General features: G+C 43.9%; 1 protein-coding gene and 1 long non-coding RNA gene across 2 annotated transcripts in view; one reads left to right on the plus strand and one right to left on the minus strand.

Annotated features, from left to right (window-relative positions):
- LOC117794932 (uncharacterized) overlaps positions 1 to 23,683 on the plus strand; it is a 45,542-nt gene extending 21,859 nt beyond the window's left edge. Inside the window, exon 2 of the long non-coding RNA XR_011705304.1 lies at positions 23,189 to 23,683. This is a non-coding gene — a long non-coding RNA (uncharacterized lncRNA). The remainder of the gene's footprint in view (positions 1 to 23,188) is intronic.
- Positions 2,095 to 13,391, minus strand: Cxcl17 (C-X-C motif chemokine ligand 17). The gene is made up of 5 exons (XM_027945777.2): positions 13,234 to 13,391; positions 12,104 to 12,162; positions 7,458 to 7,538; positions 6,405 to 6,506; positions 2,095 to 2,491 (listed from the first exon to the last, which is right to left on the minus strand). Exons 1-5 carry the CDS (start codon positions 13,389 to 13,391, stop codon positions 2,394 to 2,396), a joined length of 498 nt encoding a protein of 165 aa, XP_027801578.2. The 3' UTR covers positions 2,095 to 2,393.
- Positions 23,684 to 24,640: the final 957 nt, after the last annotated feature.

Genomic DNA, 24,640 nt, shown 5'->3' on the forward strand with positions numbered 1-24,640 from the left:
TCTTGTACAAGATCTTTCCTTATGATTAAGATGAGAATGTTGATCTTCATAAAATGGGGATAATTGAGCTTTATCTCTTAGAATTGTTGAAGGATGAGCTGAGCTAATCTGACATATGGTAAATTCTTAGTATTTCTTAAATAAATGGATGACTGACCTTGAGAGACTCCAGATCTAAGTTTGACTCACCTGTGTCCTGGTAGTGCCTGTGATTCTGGGCACTGGTTTTCTTTCCATGTAATGGTGTCCCATGGTATCCTGACATGGCTTCATAATCATAATCAGGTATCTTTTTGAAGGCTGGCTTCATTTCTGGGGTGCTTGTTCCATCCCTCATACTTGGCGGATCTGACTCTGAAGATGGCCTCCCATTTGATTCTAAGTCATAATCTGTGAGGCGTTCAAAAAATGTCTTCTGTTCTTGAGTTACTTGCTGTGTAGTGACTTCGTACAGTCTTGTTAGAAATTTCCACTCAATCAAAAATCCCTTCCTGGATTTGGTTTGCTGGGTTGGAGGTACTTGCTGGGCTGTGTGGTCTGACTGTTCAGTTCTTTCTTGGGATGTAAATTCAGCCTGGACAGATGGTCTCTTTTTGAGTCCAGGGATAGCCTGGGTGGTAGGTGTTAATTCTGCATCTTGTTGAGCTAGAGATGGTCTAGATCCTGACTGGGCTACATCTCTGTCTCTCAATTCTGGTTCCTGTTGAGTTGTACACGCTTGTCCTGGCCCATGTCCTTGCTGAGAGGCAGCTTCCTGTTGTTTGGCGTACACCTTTTGGGTGGAGGGTGATTTCTGTAGTGGGGTGGAGGGTGATTTCTGTAGTGTAAGAAATTTCAGGTGCAAAGCAGATTTTTGTTGGGCTCTAGTTTCTTGCTGGAATTCAGCTTCATTTGGGGCAAGGGGCTCCTGCTGGGTGAGGCGTCTTTGCTGTGATGCAAACTCCTGTTGGGTATTGGATTCGTGCTGAGGTTTCAATCCTGAGTTGGCTGAGGGCTCTGGCTGGGTTATAGGTTTCTGGTGTGGCTCAGGTTCCCAGTCTGACATGGATACTGACTTAGAACCTGGTTCCACTGTTGTTATTTCCCTCATGGGAGATGCTGATCTTCCAGGTTTCATCCTCCTGGCTCCCCCAACCCCAGGCCTGCCTCTTCACGGATCTGTCATGATGCCATTGCCCTTCATCCTGGCATCCCTGGTCTTTCGTTTTAAGGCATCTGGCTAGGGGGTGGATCCCTGCTGGCTCCCCACTCCTGGGCCAAGTGATACACTTTGTGCCTTCTACTTTGGGTGGGAGGGATTAGGAACAGGAAGAAGCTGTGTGCCCAGCACTCTCTTACCAGAGGGAGGGGCTTGCCCTCTTGTGTCATAAATAGAGCCCCACCCCACTCAATACCCAGTTGAAATGTACTTTCTCATAAGGCAAGCATAGCATCCCAATTTAGTCTTCTGTTTCATCTGGGGTGATAGAAACCAGATTCTGGATGAGTGTTCCTTGATACCCCCCCTTCTGATGTTTGAGGAAAGAGCTAAAGGGGGAGGCAGTCTCTATACTTGTAATACATTTTCCCTCTTTATTCATTCTTAAAAGTGGTTACCAGTTTAATCTTTTTATAGTGATTTCACATCCTTACTAAGAAAACCCCATGAGGTCCTCCCATTTTTACAACTTGAAGCTCTTTTGAATAGCATTGGAGATCCTCCACACCATCTTTCTAGAAACCCACAGAATACAATGGCTATTGATGATGATGATAGCAATCATAAATACTGAAGGCCACCTATATGCTAGGAAACTGTGACTTTTTTTAACCTACATTGTTCCTTAATAAGACAATGTCTGATTCATGGCTATACCTGCTTTGCTCCACCTACTTTTACTTCAGAAAGGTTTGTTGATTGAGTGAAAGAATAAAAAGTTGGGCAGTGGAGAAAGATTGAGGGTCATGAGCAGGGAGAAGTAGGTGGAGAATCCGGGTTGGGTTTGGCATGAACAGGGTAAAGTGAGTCATCTGGATTCAATGTGAGTTGTCAGACCCCATTTAGAAGAAATGATTTTGACCTAGTACATTTAAAAACATTTATTGATTTCTGTTTGCTACTTTCCAGGTGGTATTTAATGATAAGTGAGACCAGCAAGGAGAGTGGGGTTTCCTAGATCCTTTCACATAGTTAAGCTGAAGCCCAGGTAAGGGAGGGCACAGAAAAAGAGTGGCAAGAGGAGGCTGCACTAGAGGGAGCAATAATCCATGATGTTGGAAAAAGTGCCATCTGATAGGACTGGAATGATGGTGGAGGTGGGGGGACAGGGAGTGGGGAAGAATAAGAACATGCTTTGGGTCCACTGCCTTTTTGGCTGAGAATTTGTGGAGAGAAGGCTCTCATCTCAGAGCTCTTACAAGGGCAGAGCAAAGCTTTCTAATTGACATCGTTGGAGAAATTGCCGGCAGGCTCTGGAATGCTTGTTTGACTTCCTGTGGTGCCTTCGGTGTCCTAGGGTACAAATAAAGGGGGGGTCAATGTTAAAAGCATGTTTAAAAATTTATTTTTTTAATTTATTTTTTTTAGTTGTTGATGGACATTTATTTTATTTATTTGTATGTGGTGCTGAGAATCGAACCCACTGCCTCTTGAATGCTAGGCAAGCACGTTACCACTGAGCCATAACCCCAGCCCTAAAATTGAATTTTTATGAGTGCTTTTTTTTTTTTTTTGATACTGAGAATTGAACCCAGGGGTGCTTAACCACTGAGCCACATCCCCAGCCCTTTTAAATATTTTACTTAGAGACAGGGTCTTGCTGAGTTGCTAAGTGCCTTGCTAAGTTGCTGAAGCTGTCTTTGAACTCAAGGTCCTCCTGCTTCAGCTTCCCAAGCTGCTGGGATTACAGGTGTGTGCACCTGGCTTATGAGTGCTTTTAAAATTATAAGAGTAAGACTTGTACAGTGGAAAATATTTAAATGAAAAAAATGTATCCAGCAAAAAGCAAAAGGCTTCCTATAACCTCAACACTATACCCTCCTCCTTAGAGCTAACCATCATTAAAAGTTTGTCAAATATTTTCCCAAATCTTTTAATAAACATAGTAGTTTAGTTTAAAAAATAAAAAATTATGCCATATGTATTGCTTTGCCCTTCACCCTGAACAAATATTTTATTATAAACAATATTATACATGTGTAGAAATTCATAAAGTTATGTATAGAGGCAGAACTCTCATAAATGGGATTAGTGCCCATATAAAAGAGGCCAAGAGAGCTGATTCGTCCCTTCTGCCATGTGAGGACACAGCTAGGAGCCATCATCTATAAAGCAGAAAGTGGGCCCTCAGCAGACCCTGAATCTACTAACACCTTGATCTTGGGCTTCCCAATCTCCAGAACTGTAAGAAATAAATTTCTGTTGTTTATAACCATCCCATCTATGGTATTTGGTTATAGCAGTCCAAATGGAATAAGACAGTACATGATGGCTGGGCATGGTGGCGTGCCGGGTTTCTGTTCTCGCGACTAAAAGGCTCAGGGGTCACTCCAGTTAAACTGGGCAGCGCAAAATAACCACACAAGAGACACAATACCTTTTTCTTTGGGGTGGCTGTGACGGCTCCTCTGACCCTAAGGGTCCACAGGAAGAGAGAGAGCGAGAGCACGGCTGACCCCTTTTATTGAGAAGCTATTCAAATGAGGCAAGGGGTCAGGTTTCAGGGGGCTGAGTATCTTCATGATGTCCACTGTCAGCAGGTTGACTGACACCTGGGTAGGCCACACCCAAGGGCACAGTAATCTTCCATGGAAGATTCTATCTTAAACAGGGAAAGGGGTTATATTACAAAGGAACAGGTGAGCGTAGCTCCACCCATGGGGCTGTAGCAAGACACACCCATGCACGAGACACCGACCCTCGGACCCAAGAAGGGTGGGGAAAGCTCTGCCACATTTCTTCAACCGAGCACCTCAGAGCGCCTCAAGACCCAGCCGGGGAGTGTGACTCAGTCGTGCAAGGTTGGTCTCCCACAGTGGCGCACACCTGTCATCCCAGCAGCTTGGGAGGCTGAAGTAGGAGGATTGGGAGTTCAAAGCCAGCCTCACCAACTTAGAGAGGCCCTAAGCAACTTATCGAGACCCTGTCTCTAAATAAAACGTTAAAGGGCTGAGGGTGTGGCTCAGTGGTTAAATGCCCCTGGATTCAATCTCCACTACCAAAAATAAAATAAAATAAAATAAATAAAGTAAAATAAAGACAGTACACAAAAACATACTGTAGTTACTCCCTGTGTCTTGTTTTCTTCCTTCAAAATTATGGGGGCAAGATTCATTTATATTGTTAGGGATTGTACATTCACGCTGATGTGTGTGTACGCGTGTGCACACAAATATTCTAATGTATTATGACTTACCTATTCATTCTACTGTCAATGGACATTTGGTCAGTTTCCAGTTTAGGGTAGTTATCGCAATGCTGCTATGAAATTGTCATACACGTCTCCTGGTGTACTTTTGAGTATATACCTGATAGTGAAATTGCTTGGCCACATAGTTTAAAGTTTAGAAAATAACCATCAATGTTTTTCAAAGTGATTTACCAACTTACACTCCCATTAGCAGCATCTGAGAGTTTCTTTGCTCTACTCTCTGGCAACACTTAAACTTGTCAGACTTTAAAGTTTTTGCCAATTTGCTGATGAAACAGTGATGATCTTGTTTGGAATTTAATTTACATTTTTCCAATAATAAGTTTGAGTGTCATTTCACATGTTTGTTAGCTATTTGGATTTCCTTATCTGAGAAGTGACTATTTAACTCTTTTAACCTATCTATTGTATTGCCTGCCTTCTTGTTGTTGATTTGTGTGAATATTTTATGTATTCTCAGTACTAAATACTAATCTTTTTTGTTTTGTTTTCTTCTTTCTTCTTTTTGTTTAATTTAGATACAGGGTCTTACTAAATTGCTTATGGCCTTGATAAGTTGCTGAGGCTGGCCTTGAACTTGCAATCCTCCTGCCTCAGCCTCCTGAGTCACTGGGATTACAGGCGTGTGCCATGGCACATGGCAGTACTAATCCTCCGTGGGTTATATATGTTGCAGATATCATCTCCAACTGTGTAGTTTGTCATTTTATTATTTTGATAATTAAAAATTTAAAATTTCAATGAAATCAGGTTTATCAATCTCTTCCTTTATGGTTTGTACATTTTGTATTCTGTTTACAAAATCCTTCCTTCTTATGAATTTGTCTTTCAAATTCACATTTTTAAAAAATATTCATTTTTTAGTTATAGGTGGACACAATATCTTTATTTTATTTTTATGTGGTGCTGAAGGTCGAACCTGGTACCTTACACATGGTAGTTGAGTGCTCTACTCTGAGCCACAACCCCAGCCCCTCAAATCAACTTAAACTTATTTTTTCACTTAATATATCATGAATTTCTTTTCAGTCAATATATTATAATTTACCTCATTATTTTTGACAGCTGCAGATTTGCCCAATTTTATTTGATGAACATTTACCCCCATTTATTTTTCAAGAAAAATACTACTGTAGTTTTTGTACATATATCTTTTTTTTTTTTTTTTGCTTTGTTTTGTTTTTTGGTGCTGGGGATTCAACCCGGGGATGCACTATCACTGAGATACACCTCCACCCCTTTTTATTTTGAGATAAGATCTCACTAAATTGCTGAGGCTGACCTTGAACTTGTGAGCCTCCTGTTTCTGTCTCCCAAGTAGCCAGGATTACAGTCCTGTGCCACTATATCTGGTTTACATATGTATCTTTAATAATTTCTTTAATATCTTTAATAATCATATTTCTCGAAATATGATTACTGGTCAGAAGGTATACTCATTTAAAAATTTTATAGGTACTGCCAAATTCACTTCCATCAAGAGAGTATAAGGATCCAGATTTATCCCATTCTTGATAATTCTTAAAACCTACTAGACTAGTTGTGTGTGGTGGCACAACCATGTAATCCTGGCTACTCGGGAGGCTGAGGCAGGAGATTGTGTGTCTGAGCAACAAGACAAGATCTCATCCCCCAAACTAACCAAACCCAAACCAGCCTCCCTAGGCAGGGGAGGAGTCATATTCTGTTGACCCTAACCCTGGTGTCATCTTCAGAAATCAATGATCAGATCCTAATACCCCTTCTCCCTCCACTTTGATAAGCATCGAAGGCCTAAAACCTAGGAATTTGGCTAACCCTTTCCAGGACCAGGTGGCTGTACCCTGCTTTCCCTGTCTTCTTCTTTCTTCACAGGTCGGCATTGAGGACCCAGGGCCCAGACGTGTGCTTTTCCTTCCTGGCGTCCACTCCTCTTCTGTTCTCAGCCTCTGCTCCATCCCTAGTGACACCCAGGCGTGACTTTGGTTTAAGGAAGGCCAGTTTGTTGAAACTTACTGGTTTTCTTCACGCTGACTGTAGAATGATCACAGGGACATCGCTTCTTTGGCAGCCCGGCCGCTGTCATGGGTTTTTTCTTAGAGGCTCTCAGGAACCAATCTGAAATAACAGGCTGCTGCTCAGACAGGAGGGTCGGTGCGTTAAAAGTAGGGAGCCAGGCAGGCCATCTTCCAGCCACCCCCCCTTTCCTTTTCTATACTGCAGTGGTGGTGGGGAGAGGGGTCAACGCAGAACAGCTGGAAACCTCCAGCTATTTGAACACCAGGATTTCTGAACTGTTTTACTGACTTCTAAAGATTTGGTTTAGAGGGAGATAGCATTGGGAAAATCACAGAATGAACAGTAAGATCTAGGCATTATCTTTTTTTTTGTACTAGGGACTGAACCCAGGGGTGCTCAACCACTGAGCCACATCCCCAGACCTTTTAAATATTTTATTTAGAGACAGGGTCTCATTGAGTTGCTTAGGGCCTCACTAAATGGCTGAGGCTGACTTTGAATTTGTGATCCTCCTGCCTCAGCCTCCTAAGCCACTGGGATTACAAGCGTGCATCACTGAGCCTGGCAATATCTTTTTTTTTTTTTAATTAGTGCATTATAGTTATACATAATAGTTGGGTTTATTTTGACAGAATCATTCATGCACGTAGGCATTATCTTTGGAGGGCTGCTATACCTTGGGCAAATCATTTTATCTCTGTTTTCAGGTTTGTTTTTTTTTTTTTTTTGTGAGTTCAATGAGGCTGAGAATAGGATCTAGGATGCTTTTGGAAAGCCAGGAAAATGTGACAATCCTTTTGGAAGACAGCCCTAGATTTTTTGGGGTAAAGAGGAAGGGGAAGAGGAGAGCCTGAATTTTGGCCAGCTCCCCACTAGGCCTTGGAGGAGTCCAGTTCTTGCCCGAAACTCAGAAAGCAAGCCGGCAAGGGTGCTGCGTGTTTTGGATGCTGAGGTCAGCTCGGAGAACATCTGCCCTGCTCTCAGAGGGGCTCCAGGGGGAGAGCTGGGGTCACTGTGGTGCCAGGGCTCTGTCCATGCTGAGTTACTGACCTTTGCACTCACATTCTTGGCTGCCTTTCAGGAGCCTCCTCCCAGAAGCCTGGCGTTGGTCCCTGTTGCCTCTGGCGACCCCTGTTGGAAGGAAACAGGTCACTTCCAGGCACCGGAAAGGGAAGGGGCCAACAGAAATCCCCTATTGTGCTACCTAGGTCAAGAATTTCCGTTTCATCTCTTTATTTGCTCTGGGGATCTAGGGTTCTTCAAGAGAGGAGTGTTTTAAATGGATAAAGAATAAGAGTTTTAAAATCTGGCTTAGAGAAAAGCTGAGCTGAAGGTTGGTGAAGAAAGAAAGGACTCTGATGGAAGAGAGGACAAAAGGTTAGGGGTTATCAGGACTGTACACCCTCTCCTTGTCCCCTACGTTCAAATCCTCATGACTTCAGGAGTGAAAACAAGGATCTCATTATTCCATTAACCAAGATTTCCACCTGACCTCCAAATGACTGTGTTTGGATTCACAATTCCAGTTCAAACTATACGAGGATGGTATTTGCATGTGTTCCTCTGGAACAAACACACTCCGCTTTTGGCCTCTATCCAAGCTGATTTTATTGTGATAATATCTATCTATCTATCTGTCTGTCTATCTATCTTTTTTTGTTTTGCTACTGGGGACTGAACCTAGGGGCGCTTAACCACTGAATGACATCCCTAGCGCTTTTTTTTTTTTTTTATATTTTATTGAGAGACAGGGTCTTGCTAAGTTGCTTAGGGCCTCGAAAATTTGCTGAGGCTGGCTTTGAACTCACCATCCTCCTGCCTCAGCCTCCTGAGCTACTGGGATTACAGGCGTGTAACACTGTGCTCAGCTTTAAAATTTATATATTTTTGAGACAGGGTCTTACTGTGTTGCCCAGGTTGACTTTGAACTCCTGGACTCAAGCAGTCCTCCTGCCTTAGTCTCCCAAATGGCTGGGACTATGGGCTTGCGCCACTACACCTGGCTTTAAAATAGTTTTCTGACAATCAAGGATGATGGCTTATAGACTTGAGATTCTCACCAGCTCTCGGAGGAGGGGCTAGCGGAGGGAATCAAAACAATAAGGTGCTGAGCCCAGAGGATACGTCCTCTGCAGAGTGCACTCTGTACAGCAATATTTCCTGTTGGAGTCGATTATGCCTTCACAGGGTTGCCTTTGTCTTTTTGGGGGGTGGGTACTGGGGACTGAACTCTGGGGCACTCGACTATTGAGCCACATCCCCAGCCCTATTTTGTATTTATTTAGAGACAGGGTCTCACCGAGTTGCTTAGTACCTAACTGTTGCTGAGGCTGGCTTTCAACTCTTGATCCTCCTGTCTCAGTCTCCCAAGTCATTGGGATTAAGACTCATAACTTCCAGTATCTCTGAATGTCTGTTTTTTGGAGATGGGGTCCTTAAAGAGCTGATTAGGTTAAAATAAGATTGTTTGGTGGGCCCTAACTCACTGAGCCATGTCCTTTTAAGAAGATAAGATTTGGGCACACAGGAGTGTGTGTACACAGCAGAATGGCCCTGCAAGGATCCAGTAAGAAGGTGGCTATTATGAACTGAATGTTCGTGTCCCCGTGAAGTGTGTATGTTGAAATCTTAATACTCAATGTATCAGGAAGTGAAGTCTTTGGGAAATAATTAGGTCATGAAGGTACGGCCCTCATGAATGGGATTAGTGCCCTTATAAAAGGGAACCCAGAGGGTTTTCTCACTCTTTCTGTCATGTGAAGACTGTGCAACCTGGAAGAGGACCCTTATCAGAACCTAATCATACTGACACTCTGATCTCAGAAGTCCTGCCTCCAGAACTGTGGAATAAACTCCTGTTGTTTATAAGCCACTCAACCTGTGGTGATTTGTCATAGCAGCCCAAACGAAGACAGCAGCCATTTGCAGGCCAAGTAGAAGAACCAAACCTGCGGAACCTCTGACCTTGGATTTCCAACCTCCAGAACTGTGAGAATATAAATTTCTGTTGTCTAAGCCACCGCCCCGTCTATGAAATTTTGTTATGCTGATCCTAAAACAAAATCATTCTCCATCACTAGACTTAGAACCAACAGTTCAGTAGTCATTCAGCTACTTTGCTCCTGGCACACGGCAGGCATTTGGTAAACGTTTGTTCAAATGAGTGGCTGGACAATTTAATTTGGAGAGGGCCCTTAGAGATCGTCTGGTCCAATTCAGGTTCCTATTTCCCAGACTTGTGCCCTTTCTGCTACACAGATGGAGGGTGTTACATCATTTCCCCAAGTGCTAGTTTTCAAATGTTCTCATGCTATTTAGAGAGTTGTAAAAGTAAACAGGCATAGCCTCGGCTGGCTACCCTTTTCTCATATTTCACTTGTGCATGACCTCTACTCCTTGATCCACCAAAAAACCCCACACAATATAAGAGCAAGAAAGAATCTTAGAGACCATTTAGTTGAATCCCTTAATTGAGGAGGGTTTTCATTCTAAATGTAATACAACTATATTGGAGAAAGTTTTGAGATATAACAAAAAACTCACTGTTCTTACTAAATGTTGGTATTTTGGTGTGTCATCTATATATGGTTTTCTTTATGTGGGATAACCACAGTACACAAACGGATTTCTACCCCCCTTCATAGAGCATGATGATATTTCATCTTCATAATAGATATATTTTTAGAATTTATTTTTTTTAGTGATGATAGACCTTTATTTTATTTATTTTATTTTATATGCGCTGCTGAGAATCGAACCCAGGGCCTCACACATGGCAGGCAAGTGCTCTCCCACTGAGCCACAACCCCAGCCCCATAATAGATATTTTTAATGGCTGCAACAAGTATCTGTTTTCCAAATTACTTAACTGTTTTCCCATTGCTGAATCTTTAGGTTGCTTTATGTTTAGACACTGACAAAAGTTTTTCATTTTTATAACTTTTTCTAAATTTTGGATTATTTTCTTGGGAAAGAGAATAAAAATCTCTCTCATTGGAAGAGAGTTCCCAAAGTGGAAATACTAGTGGAAATTTAAGAACAGTTCTTGTTTCTTCTTTCTTTCTTTCTGTACTTGGGATGGAACGTGGGAGTACTTGGATGGGGCTACATGCATTGAGCTACATCCCCAGCCCCATTTATTTATTTATTTAGAAACAGAGTCTTGTTAAGTTGCTTAGGGCCTCTTTAAGTTGCTGGGTCTGGCCTCAAACTTGTGATCCTCCTGCCTCAGCCTCCTGAATAGCTGGGATTGCCAGTGTGAGCCATTATGCTGGCCTTATGGTTCTTGATATTATCATCAAATTGCTTTCAAAGGGCTATAATAATGAACTAAATCACTATTTCTTTTTATTTTTGGATGAGGAAACTGAGCCCCAACGACAGCAAATGAAATGCCCAAGTTCACAAAGGTAATGTTAAACCCAGGTCCAAGATCCTTAGTCTGTTGTTATTATCATGACCCTATATGAAAGCTAGGCTCATACAGCTGAAAATGAGGCTGCTTGGAATTGTTGTATTATGTCTTCCAAACCTCAGGCAGTTAGGGACTATCTTTATGATTTTCTCTTTCTCTAGGGCCTTGTTAATTTGCTGAGGCTGGCTTTGAACTTGCAATCCTCCTGCCTCAGCCTCCTGAGCCACTGGGATTTATGATTTTTTCTCTTACCACCTCAACTATTATCTACTTCATATATTTCCTCTAAATTTATTTTACAAAACAGTCTCATTCTGTGTGATATCATCTGTGAAGTTACAGGCTTGATGCATGCTTGGATCTTTTTCTAATATCCATTAAAACAAACATGTAATTACTGAGGTAAAAAAAAATGTGAATTTATGTTTCACCTAAAATTAGTTTTGGGAAACCATGATATGTGGAATAAACAGAGCCTTTATATCCAGATAGACCTGGGGTTAGCGGCTGGCTTCGTCACTTAACTAGACAAGTCCCTCTGCTTCCTTGATTCTCGATTTCCCTTGAATAAAATGAGAATAGTGGTCTCCATTTTGCAGAGTTCTGAGGAATTACAAGGTACCGTGAGTGCAGCCAGGCCTTCAGTACATGGTGATTATTATTGTGATTATTACTGTGGACTTCTAGTTATTTTTCAAAAATGGTGTCTATGCTGGAATATTAGATATGGGGCTTTCTGCTAAAAGGCATTTATTTGTTAAAAAGTTACTTGTTAGTTGGGGTACACACCTGTAATCCCAGCAATTTGGGAGGCTGAGGTGGAAGTATCACAAATTTGAGGCCAGTCTCAGCAATTTAGAAAGATCCTCTCAAAATTAAAAAAAAAAAGTAAAAATATTTCTTGGAATTTATGGGGCTCAGGAAGTAATATGGTGATAGTGGAAAAAAAAATAAAGTTAAAAAAAGGGTTGGGGACTTATCTCAGTGGTTAAGTGCCCCTGGGTTCAATCCAGAGTACAACAACAACAACAAAAGTTACTTGTTAGGAATTGTGGTACATCTATCACTATTTTGGTTTCCCAGTTCTACTATAAATTTGCTTTGTGATTTTAGCCAGCTTAACTCATTTGTGCCTCGTTTACCTGATTTGTAAAATGTAGTACATTAGTGTTGTTATTTCCCAGCTCTGTCCATTAGAGAGTCTAGAAGTAATGGCAGCCACTAGCAAAGGTTGTATGTATTGCCCATCATTTGTAAAACAGCATTTTCCCATGAAAGGAACCTGGGTTCCCTGTAGAAGTGACTGATTTCAGGGCTGGGGTAAGAAAGTACAAGATGAACCTAGAATATATTGTAGTGTCAGAAAGCAAGAACTGCTCAAAAATAATGGGGGATATTAAAAGATCGCAAAAGTCGACTTGAATAAGCCCCAGTGGCCAATTCAGGTACAATATGAATAACAATAAATAATGATAGTAATGGATTATAACCCATAAATATCCATGAGTCCATTCTGATGGAAATAGATAATTGAATTAATCAGTAAAAGGAGGAGGAATAGCTTATCTCTCTCTCTCTCTTTTTCTTTCTTGTACTGGGGATTGAACCCAGGGGTGCTTTACCACTGAGCTACATCCTCAGTCCTTTTCTTACTTTTTATTTTGAGACAGGGTCTTGCTAAGTTGCTGAGGCTGGCCTTGAACTTGTGATACTCCTGCCTCAGCCTCCCGAGTCTCTGCTCCCTAGGATCACAGGTGCGCTCCACTGTGCCCGGTGCTCTTTCTTATAGTAGAATTCCAATGACTAAATGTAGAAGGAATGAAGGAAATGGAAAATCACTATGTGGTTAACACCACAGTAATCATCGTTGTAGGTAAGAGTCATTAATGAATTTAAAAAATTATTGATTGGGTAAAAGTATTATGATAAGGAGTAGGATATTTGCACAGTCTTCAAGTATCTCTCCACAGAACACTTATTAATTACAAGGGGGAAAACTGTAACTTTACAGTCAAGAAAACTAGCAGACACAACCTTAACCGATTAACATCACTAGCAACGAGAGATGGTCGCATGCTGAGTCTCCTTCTGTGGCGTACTGAGAAGGACACATCACTTCTGTGGTATTTTTGCCCTGTTATGATTTGGATTTGAGTGTCCTCTCAGAAACTCACGTGTCCGGCAGTGCAGGAATGTTGAGAGGTGACGTGATTAGATTATGAGATCTGAACCTCATCAGTAGATTACTAATTTGAATAGACGGCTGAGTACTGAGTGATAACCGTCAGTAGGTGGGACGTGGCTGGAGGAAGTCAGTCACTGTGGCTTTGGGCTATATCTTGTCCCTGGCTCCTCTTTCTCTGTCCCCCCTCTTCCTGGCTGTCATAGGCTCACAGCTTTCCACCACCGTACCCTTCCACCATGATGTTCTGTTTCATCTCAGACTGGGAGCAATGGAGTTGGCCAGCCATGGGCTGAGACTTCTGAAACTGTGAGCCCCAAATAAACTTTTCCTCCTCTAAGTTGTTCTTGTCAGGTATTTTGATCACAGTGATGAAAAGCTGACACATGCCCCAAATGAATAACCTGAACTTAGTCATGAGGAAGCATTGGATGAACCCAACTGGAGACATTTTGCAAAATACCTGCCCAGTATTCCTCAAAATAATCTCAAGGGCTGGGTGCACACCTGTGATCCCAGTGACTTGGGAGGCTGAGTCTGGAGGATTGGAAGTTAGAGAGTAGCCTCAGTAATTTAGTGAGACCCTATTTCAAAATAAAAAATAAAAAGGGCTGGGGATGTGGCTCAGTGGGTTCAATCCCTAATACCATTATTATTATATTATTATTATTATTATCATCATCATCATCATCATCAAGGTATGAAAGAAGGAAGGACTGGGAAACTACCCTAGATTGGAGGATACCAAGGAGACAGAGCACTTTTATTCAGCGTAGGATCTTGAATCAAACTCTGAACTAGAAAAAGGACATACATGGGATAATTAACAAAAATTTAAATATGAATTAGTTAACATTATTGTATCAGTGCCAATCTCCTATTTTTATAATCGTATTATGGTTATATAAGAAGTTATTTGAAAAAAGTGGATGAAGGAGGGCTGGGGTTGTGGCTCAGTGGTGGAGCACTTGCCTCGCACATGTGAGGTACTGGGTTCGATCTTCAGCTCCACACAAAAATAAATAAACAAAATAAAGATATTGTGTCCATGTATAACTAAAAAAAATATTTTACAAAAAGTGGATGAAGGATATACTGGAAATCTATTTTTACAGTTTTGAAAGTATGAGAAATGAAAGGAAAAAAAATTCATTAGATCTATGAGGACAAAGTGAATTAATGCTGTCTGTGTAGAGCGCTTAGAACAAAGCCTGCAACACAGGAGGGTGTGTGTGTGTGTGTGTGTGTGTGTGTGTGCGCGCGCACGCGCGCATGCACATGCACATGTGCAGTATTGAGGATTGAACCCTAGGGTACTTTACCACTGAGCTACAACCTCAGCCCTTTTTATTTTTATTTTGAAGCAGAGCCTGTCTAAGCTGCCCAGGCTGGCTTCCTGTCTCAGCCTCCCAAATTGCTGGGATTACCGACGTGAGCCACACTGAGCCAGGCAACATAGAGTGCTTAATACATGTAAGGTATTATTATAAGCAATTTTATAAATAAGTAATATTACAAGAAGTAAATAATCTGTTATTATAAGTAATTTATTTCCTAATACTCTCACATTTTTTTTCCTTCCCTCTCTGCTGGGAAAAGCATATTGAAAAGCACAGATGTAGTTATTTTCAAAGGCAAAGTAAAGCCAGGTACGGTGGTGCATACTTATAATCCCAGCAGCTGGGGAGGCTAAGGCAGGAGGATCAGGAGTTCAAAGCCAGCCTCAGCAACTTAGTAAGGCCCTACGCAACTTAGTGAGATCCTGTCTAAAACATACAAAGTTTAGCAAAAGGCCTGGGATGTGACTCAGTTATTAAGTTCAATCCCCAGTATCCAAACAAAAAAAAAAAAAAGATAAAGTAAGATCAGATTTTGTTTTGAGAATTGTTTTGGACAGTGTGAGGTGTCATTCCTTCCATTATGAATTGGCTCAGACTTTGGCAGGATTGCAAAATTGCTTGGCTGGAAGCAAATCTGGAGCCCAGCCCCGGTCCATCGTGTGATTTGTGATAGCCACACTTGGTGGCACAGGGAGCCTTCCCCAGTTCATCGTGTGTTAGGAACTGTTTTCGAATTGCACTTGGTCTGTTTATTGACCTCTATTAGATATGGAAACTGACAAACCCCTCAAATAGTGAAGCCTGGGAAAAGGGGAGAGAGACAGAAAGCCATACATTGAGAGCGTCGATCCTTCCCCAGTACATTCTTTCCTGGTGATTAAACAAACCCTGGGGAGGAGATGTCCAAAGCATTGATCCTTTGCTAAACAAATCCTTTCCAGATACCAACCAGTGCCCTCCATCCATTCCAGTAAGTAAATCCCAGATACTGACTGCTGACCCCAAACCCCCTCCCATTTCACTCAGTAAAACAGACCCCAAATTCCTGAGTGCCCAAACTGACACATTCATTAACTAACTCACCTCTCAGTAGAACCTATAGAAGCCCAGTCCCCTCCTTTGTTCAGTGACTTATTTTCCACCTGGAAAGTGGGCCCATCGTTCCTGAATAAAAGGCTGAAATGATATGTGAAGTTTGTGTCCAGCCTGGTTCTTCTGTGCTAACAACCTCTTTCTAGATGAATGTTGTAGGTAATTTAATCTTTGCAAGTCCGTGTGATAAATGTTATTTTATGTGTTTTATTATTATTGTTATATTTGGTACTGGGGATTGAACCCAGGGGTACTTAACCACTGAGCCACATCCCAGCCCTTTTTATATTTTATTTTGAGACAGGTCCTCGCCAAGTTGCTGAGGCTGGCGTTGAGCTTGTGATCCTCCTGCCTCAGCCTCCCTAGTTGCTGTATTTCAGGCTCGCACCACTGCACCCGGTTATTTTATGTGTTTTAATATGGTGACACTGAGACTCAAAGCACTTAAATGACTTGTGGAGAGTTGGAAAGTGAGTGGGTAGAGTTGGTATTTGGATCTGGGTCCTAATAACTCAAATGCTGAATCTAAACATGTGACCAGGTTTAAGAACTATTGGAATAGAGCCGTGGTTCTCCACTGGGAGTGTCAATGCCCCCCGCTGCCCCGCCAGGAAACATTTAGCAATGTCTGGAAGTATTTTTAGCTTTCTTTTTTTCTTTTGCGGGGGGGAATACCAGGAATTGATCTCAGGGGCACTCAACCACTGAGCCACATCCCCAGCCCTATTTTGTATTTTTATAGACAGGGTCTCACTGAGTTGCTTAGCGCCTTGCTGTTGCCGAGGCTGGCTTTGAACTTGCGGTCCTCTTGACTCAGCCTGGCATTTTTTTAGATTTCTTAACTGGAGCGTGTTGAGGAGGGAAGAGGCCACTCTTGGCGTCCAGTGGGTAGATGCCATATTACAATACAAAGAACAGCCCCCACAACAAAGAGTTGTTCAGCCCCAAATGTCAATAGAGCTGCTATCAAACTCTGGTATAGAGAGTCTCAAAGGAGCAATATTTTGTACTTGGAAACCTGAGGACTTGGCTAATATTTACTGTGTCCTGTGCTGGATAATGTGAGGGACATGGCCCATTTGTGCCACCAGGGAGGTTACAGTTAGAAGGCAGGGGCAGGGGATGGAGGGCGCACGAACACTTTCAATACAGGCAGAATATGATCAATGCAAAAAGAGAGTCAAGTTAGGGCTGAGCCCGCTCCATGAAGGGAGCACCCTATCTGTCTGGGAGGAATCTAGGGAGGCTTGGGGGAGGAGATGGCTTTGGATCTGGAGGAGGAAAACAGCAGAACCTGTTTTGGGAACAGCAGGGAGTCAGGGTGGAGCAGAGAGTCTTGGTGTTGAGCAGAGGTTCAGGGCTGGAAAAGCAGGTCGGGAGTGGAGCCCAGGCTGAGGAATGCCAAACACAGTACAAGCAATGGCACTTCAAGTAGCCCTGGGATGGGATGGTGCTCTGAAGGAGACACACACACGGGGACAAGCTCTCCGCTGTGCACAGGGCTGAGCCACTTTGGCTATGGTGAAAACTGGAGCAGATTCTGGACTGCCTCACCAAAGCTCTGCTTCCCAGAAGGTGAGCTGTTTCAGGGCTTGGTACGGTTAGAACTTGTGGGTTCTGCCTGGCAATGGCAGTTTTCTGCTTTACCACAGTACCGTTAAATACCATTAAAAATTGTCAGTGGTATCTCTAGGGCAGTATGAGGAACATGGGACTTCTTTACCTTCTGTGAGTGTACACTTACCTTCACATCCGGTCACCTCTGCCACATAGTTTGGCCCTGGGGAAATTTATTACTCTTCTGGAAAAGGAGTTGGAGGGGAGAAGGGGAAATCTTGGTTGAGCTAGTGTGTGTGTGTGTGTGTGTGTGTGTGTGTGTGTGTGAGAGAGAGAACAGTATATCTTTTTTTTTTTTTTGTACTTGAGATTGAACCCAGAGGTGCTTTACCACCGAACTATACCCCTGGCACTTCTTGCTAAGGTGCCCACGTTAGCTTCAAACTTAAAGTCCTCCTGCCTCATCCTCCAAGTAGTGACATTACAGGTGCGTGCCACAGCCCCTGGCCTTACAATATCTTCGTAGCAAAAGGAGCTACGTTTTAACACATGTGTGGCCTGTTTTAACACGTTTTCTGCCCCCTTTCTCCCCCCTTTATAGAAAATCAATTTTATTTACCTGAGTTCGGGTTGCTAGAGACCATGGACATCAGCAGTAGTGGCAGAAACAGGAGGGTCAAGATCAGAACCTTCATGGTGGCTGTGGGTGGTGCTGGAAGCTGCTTGCCCCAGTCAGAGGTTCCCAATTTCTTGGGAAGGCCCAGGCGCAGCACTCAGGGTGGTGGTCAGCACCTCAGTCCCAGGCTGGTGTTCCCTTCGGAGGGTAAGAACAGGAAAGGCACTGCTGCCCTTGTGGTTAGATAACAGACCGGACCAGGTGCTTTACGGGAATCTGGGAGGTAAAACTCGTCAAACAAAAGAAATGCAGCATTCTTAAGCACATAAGTGACTGATAACTTGGCAGCAATACCTGTTCCTTCTGGTCCTCCTTCTTACCTGCCCACCCCACCGGGTGCTCTGATATCTTCAAGACTTTTTTCTTATTCAAATTTCCTTATACCTTTCAGCGACTGTCTCTAGTGACAAAGTGGGAACTGAGGGTTGACCAGAGAGGAGGACACGTCTGTTTTCTCTTGCTCTTCTCATTTCTGTTCCTGGCAAAGGATTGGCAGCGGTAGTGGCGCTGCCTGGGAAGTGGCCGGTCCTCTGTTTACCATTCTTACTATTCTTTAGCCGTGGAAGGTGGTCAGGACCCAGAAGAAGCAGTTCTCCTTTGCCCAGAATGCTGCCCGGGAGCAATGGGCAAGACCAGCCTCGCTGTTCATCAGGAAGATGGCTGGGGCTTAGCTGCTCCAGTCTAAAGGAGAGGGAACCGGCTTCAGGTCCCAGAGGGCCGGAGAAACAGGAATCCCAGGCGGGAAGGAGCCTTTCAGCCCCAGGCTGCTGGGGCTCCTGGCTACTGACCTTGTTTGGATGCTGCTTCAGGGCAAAATTAGAAAGTTAATAATACTTATAGTAAATGTGGAGCGTTATTGTGATAGTCCACTTTGCATGATCGTGACGAAAGGCCTGAAATAATCGGCTTATAAGGAGGAAGGTTTATTTTGGCTCCTGGTTTTCAAGGTTTCAGTTCATGGCTAGTTGTTCCTGATGCTTTGGGGCCTGTGGAGGGGGCCATAGGAGATGATGGAGGAAACTGCTCACCTCCTGGCAGCCAGGAAGAAGAGACAGGAAGGAGCCAGGGTCTCAATGTCCCCTTCAAGGCCACACTCCCAGTGATCCCAGTGATCAGTGAAAGAATTCTTTTCTTTCTTTCTTTCTGTCTTTTTTTTTTTTGGTATTGGGGATTGAACCCAGAGGCACTTAACTACTGAGCCACATCCTCAGCCTCTTTTTTATTTTTTTTTTTTAAATTGTAGTTGGACTCAATCCTTTATTTTATTTATTTATTAATTTTTTTGGTAGTTGTAGATGGACAGAATGCCTTTATTTTATTTGTTTATTTTTATGTGGTGCTGAGGATGGAACCCAGGGCCTCAAGCGTGCTAGGCCAGTGCTCTACCGCTGAGCCACAATCCCAGCCCTCCTCAACCCTTTTTAATATTTTATTGAGATAGGTTCTTACTGAGTTGCTTAGGCCCTCACTCAGCTGAGGCTGGCTTTGAACTCGCGATCCTCCTGCCTCAGCCTCCTGAGCCACTGGGATTACAGGCCTGCTCCACTGTACCCGACAACCTAACTTTTTTCCTGGGGGCTCCACCTCCTAGGGGTTCACCACCTCCTCATAGCACCACAGGCTAATCAAGCCTTTAACGCACGGACCTTTGGGGGTCATTCACAATCCAGTCTGTGACGGTTGTGGAACTTTAGCAACTCACAAACTTGGTGTCTGTTCTGGAGACTTTAGGAATGTGTCAAAGAAGGGGAAGAGATGCAGCGTGAATGCCTGGTGGTATTTGTAGAGGCTAAAGGAATAAACGACAAGGAGGTCCTACCTGGAAGCCCCCACTTAGGAGTGAGATGGTGGGATGACACTGGATCCCAAGAGAAGGAAAGACCCAAGGCACGGTCAAATTCTTTTTGATTTTTGGTCGATCATTCCTTTCCCCTCAGTTTTCAAATCATCTTGGCCTATTGTCGTGTAGGGGAGTCGATTAGTCAGTGAAAACTGTCCCAGAATCCAAGGCTCTGGCTTGACCTGATACAAACCACTGGTGTGGCTTCTTTCTAGAAAATTCTAGAAGTGGTTTTTGTTTTCAGGGGGCCAAGTCTAAACAAGGGGATAACATATGCTTCATAAAACCTAAAGGTATAAGTGGAGTCAACTTTCAGAGACGGCAGAAGTTCACGGGAGACAGTGACCCTGTTCAGGTGGCACGTGAGCCGGTCTCATGGTGTGGGGCAGAATTTGGGCTGGTGGGGAGCAGAGAGGGGGATGGGGCAGAGGAGCGTCAGGAGGGTGGAGTCTCCCAGGGCAGCGGCTGTCCATGGCTCATTTTGGTATTCTCGGGACTCAGGGGACTCCCGCAGGGCCTGGCGCTCCACTCCACTCCACAAATATTTGTTGAATGGAGAGATCATCCTCCCGTAACCCCTGACCTAGGCCCTTGGAGGGTGTGTGGACAAGCAATTCAGTAGAAGGAAAAAAACCTTACTGAGAAATGCGCATATGTAGGCGTGGGGCCTGGCGGGGCATCTGCTCCCTTCGTGGACCTGACCATCAGTCTACCTGATGTCACTGTGGGGCCAGGGAGCTCCTCAGACCTTCCTCCAGGTCCCCTCTCTCTGTTTACCCTGTCCCCGCAGGCCCTGGCTCCCTGTCAGTTCTCTCAGTATGGTTTTCCCCTCCATGGACTTGGGGTGGGTGTACCATGGGAGGGAGCTGAGGGTCCTTCAGGTTCATCGATGTAAAGCACCCATAATCTGGGCGCAGTAGTGCGGGTCTGTAATCCTGGCGACTCAGGAGGCTGAGGCAGGAGGATTACGAGTTCAAGGCCAGCCTGGGCAACTTAGCAAGACCCTGTCTCAAAATAAAAAATAAAAAATGCTGGGGATGGAGCTCAGCTGTTGAACACCACTGGGTTCACTCCCTAGAACTTCAAAACACACACACACACACACACACACATACACACTGACAACTCCTTATGGCCCATCTTGGGAACATTGTTGTGTCCAAAGAGTCTGACTTAAAAAAAAAAAATTTAGTTGTAGATGGACACAATACATTTATTTTGTTTTATTAGTTTTTATGTGGTGCTGGGGATTGAACCCAGGACCTCACATGTGCTAGGCAAGCGTTGTGCCACTGAGCAACCACCCCAGCTCCGAGTCTGACTTTTAAAGGTCTCCTCCCTGGAAGAAGGCAGGTGAGAGCGGGGAGCAGAGGCCGCTCTCCTTTGGCTATTTGGTTTCCCCATTCATTCCCGCAGTTGGCCAGCGTTCAAGAATCTTTGCTGACCGACTCCACGCTTCATGTTGCTGTTACTCAGACATTAATCAGTAAAGGCTGGAGCGCCTGATGAGAACCTGGTATTTGCTAGATGTTGGATACCCAGCAGAGCAAGGTTTGAAGCCGTCTCTGAGCAGCTCCTGCAATCTGCATAGTTATGGAGTTGTGTTCCCCTGCCCCACTTCACAGAAGCAGAAGTTAAAGTGCAGGGAGGTCTAATCAACTTAGCGAGACTCCATTTCAAAAAAAAAAATAAAAAGGGCTGTGGATGTGGCTCCGTGATGAAGCACCTATGGGTTCAACTCCCAGAACATACATACATACATAAAATAAAGTGCAGGGAAGTTATCTGATTAGCTTAAATGCTGTCGGTCAGTCTCAAGGACACAACATTAAAACAGGTTTCCTGACTTACTAGATTTTCTTTAAAATGCTGCCGCATACCCAAATGTCCTTATAGGAGAGTCAGCATATTCAGAACAAAGTGGGAGTCCAAGACACACTCATTAGCCATAAAGAAATGCTCAGTCTAATTGTGACTGTGCAAGGGACCATCTGGAACACTTACAGTCTCTCTCCCTCTCTTTTTTTACACTTTGAGCTTGAAAGGAAGAACCAAGAAAATCAGGAGTGGAAGGTTTTTCACAAGGGATTAATAAAATGAATGCAAAAATGCAGCATTTACCTCTAACCTGATATTTGGCACTGAACTGTAGGCATCTGGCTTTGAATTGGGTTCCCTCCATGGCCTGAGGTCTGTGTGATCAGGGACCAGGTCCACTTCCTCTTTGTTGTTTCCGTGCACAGGGGCTGATAAATATCCCTTAAAAAATAAAACTAAATAAGAAAGATAGCCAGGCAGGTGGCCCACACCTGTAATCCCAGCGGCTCTGGAGGCTGAGGAAGGAGGATCACAAGTCAAGGCCAGCCTCAGCAACTTCGCGAGGCCCTAAGCAACTTAGCAAGACCCTGTCTCCAAATAAAAAAATAAAAAGGCCTGGATGTGTGGCTCAGTGGTTAAGCGCCCCTGGGGTTCAATCCCCAGGACCAGAAAAGAAGTATAAACCTATGCAGGCATGGGGCAACTAAAACAGCACAAGTAGGAAAAATCACTCCTCCCAAATCTGCTGAGGTGGTGTGTGACTTTTTAAATACGGGTGCAGTGTGGAAACAGGTATTCCTGTGCCCGGCTGGCCTGGTTGGAACACCCCCAGGGTTCACTTGCTGTAGGGCTTCTGATTATGTCATTTGGAAAATGGCTCAGAGAAAGCCATGGTTGGTGCATGGTCGTTGTTTGCAAGCATTCAAAGGTTTGCTGTGTGAAAAGGCATTAGATTTATTTGGGGGCAACGGAGTAGGACTAGTGTTGGTGGGTGTACATTGTTTGGTTCAGGGAGAAAAGGAGCTGTCACAGGAAAAGGTAGTTTACTTGGAAAATTACATGTTTACTGGCAGAGTTCAGGGAGGGCTGGGTGACTGAAAATGCCTGTCACCATGCTTTTCTTTATGTGTGGGGTGATGCTGGGGATTGAAACCAGGAAGTGCTCCACCACTGAGCTACCTATCCCATTCTTTTAAAAAAATTTTATTTTAAGACAGTCTCACTAAGTTTCTGAGGCTGGCTTCAAATTTGCAATCCTTCTGCCTTGGCCTCCCAAGTTGCTGGAAGTATAGGCTGAGCCACACTGTGTTCAGCGGTCACACAGTGATTTTTAATGTTACAAAGGCAGAACCTGGCTGGGAATCCAAGTTTTCCCCTAATACCACATTATTGGATATTATAAAAACTACCTTTTAAATGTAACGTTGCTCTTGGGTGCAGGCTGAACTCAATCTCTGACAGTTACTTGCAGTCACTGTGTGCAGTTGTGATTCTCTTATCACACCTGGGACTGGACTTCACCCCCCCTTCCAACCCTCCCCCTCGGCTAATGAAAATGGAGTTAAGGGCACTTGCACACCATGGCCACAAGGTGGCAGCATCGCCTCATTGGTGTTTCCTAAGAAGGCTGCCTGGTGTGGGCAACCCGGAGAGAGAGGCTGTTAGGATCAGGGTACAAAGGGTACAAAGAAGGCTGAACAGGCCCCCTCCCCCTCCTGTGAAGTGACAGAATTGAGGTGAGTGTGAAATAGTTTCATTTTGGGATTGGAAGTCAGTTTAGAGAAGTGCTTTTCAAACTTCAACGTGATTTTGGATCATTTAAATGCAGATTCTGATTTTCTTTCTTTCTTTTTTTGTAATAGAGATGGGGTGTTGCTCTGTTTACCAGGCTGGCCCCAAACCCAGGGGCTCAAAGGATCTTCCTGCCTCAGCCTCCTGAATAGCTCGGACAAGAGATACATGCCACCATGCTCTCAGGCTGAGGTTCTGCATTTCTAAAATGCTTCTGGATCATGCCATTGCTGCTGGCTGGAGGACCACACTTTGAAAAGTAAAGCTTTGGAAGTCGTTTGATTAATTCTCACTGCACTTAATTTATAGATGGAGAGAAGAAAGACTGGAGAGAGAATGTAAACTCACCTTCTTGCACTTAAGCCCCGAGCTGCTTAGTCCAGCGAACACTCCCTACATCCTGAGGCCCCCTTTCCTGTTAGTGCCACCTTCTTAGTTGAGGAACTCAAAACTCCCATATTAACCACCCCCATTCGTCTTTGCTCAAGGTGTCCTTTTGGTTACTCCCTTACTCAGATTTTTCAATGGCTCTTCTGAAATCAATTACAAGATCAAGTTCAAACGTCTCTGTATGGTTTCCATGACCTTATGACATGCGGTCGGTCTCATTTTAGCAAACTTACTAACTTCCCTATTTTTATTTTATTTTGTTTTTGGTACTGGCGATCGGACCCAGGGGTGCTCTACCACTGAGCGACACCCTCAGACCTTTTAATTTTTTGAGACAGGGTTTCTCTCTGTTGCTCAGGCTGGCCTGGAACTTGAAATCCTCCTGCCTTAGCCTCCCAGGGTGCTGGGGTTACAGGCCAGCACCCCCACGCCTGGCCCTTGCCAGTTTCTTAACTGTGTGGTTCTGTGATAGCTATCCCTGCTTCTTCCTGTTTTCTAAATACATTGTGTTCATTTTCCCCTCAGTAGTGGTGACCATGGCAAGGACTCTGGTGTTAGACATTCCTAGTTTCAAATTCCAGATCTTCCACTAATGGTGACAAGTTACTTCACCTTTCTGAGGATTAACATCCTCTTCTGAAATAACCCCCTACGGAGGTTGAAACGAATACATGAAATAACATGCAAACCCACTCTCATTTTTTTAATATTTATTTATTTTTTTAGTTGTAGTTGGACATAATACCTTTATTTTGTTTATTTGTTTTTATGTGGTGCTGAAGATTGAACCCAGGGCCTCTCACATGCTAGGCAAGCACTCTACCGCTCAGCCATAACCGCAGCCCCCCACTCTCATTTTTTTAAACTTTATTTTATTTATTTTTATTTTTTCATGTGGTGCTGAGGATTGAACCCAGTGCCTCATGTGTGCTAGGCAAGTGCTCTACCACTGAGCCACACCCCAGCTCCCCCCCCCCCGCCGCCAGTCTCATTTCTGAGATTCCCTTCAGAACCAGCATCCACAACGTGCCTGACACCTGGTTCCCTTTGCTTATGTCTCTTCTGGTCTCTGCTTTTCTAAGGCTTAACCATTGGAAGGCGTAACCTGAATCCGGCCTCTTTCATGAAACCTT

The sequence above is a fragment of the Marmota flaviventris genome, chromosome 18 (assembly GCF_047511675.1).
Source record: "Marmota flaviventris isolate mMarFla1 chromosome 18, mMarFla1.hap1, whole genome shotgun sequence".
Classification (NCBI taxonomy): domain Eukaryota; kingdom Metazoa; phylum Chordata; class Mammalia; order Rodentia; family Sciuridae; genus Marmota; species Marmota flaviventris.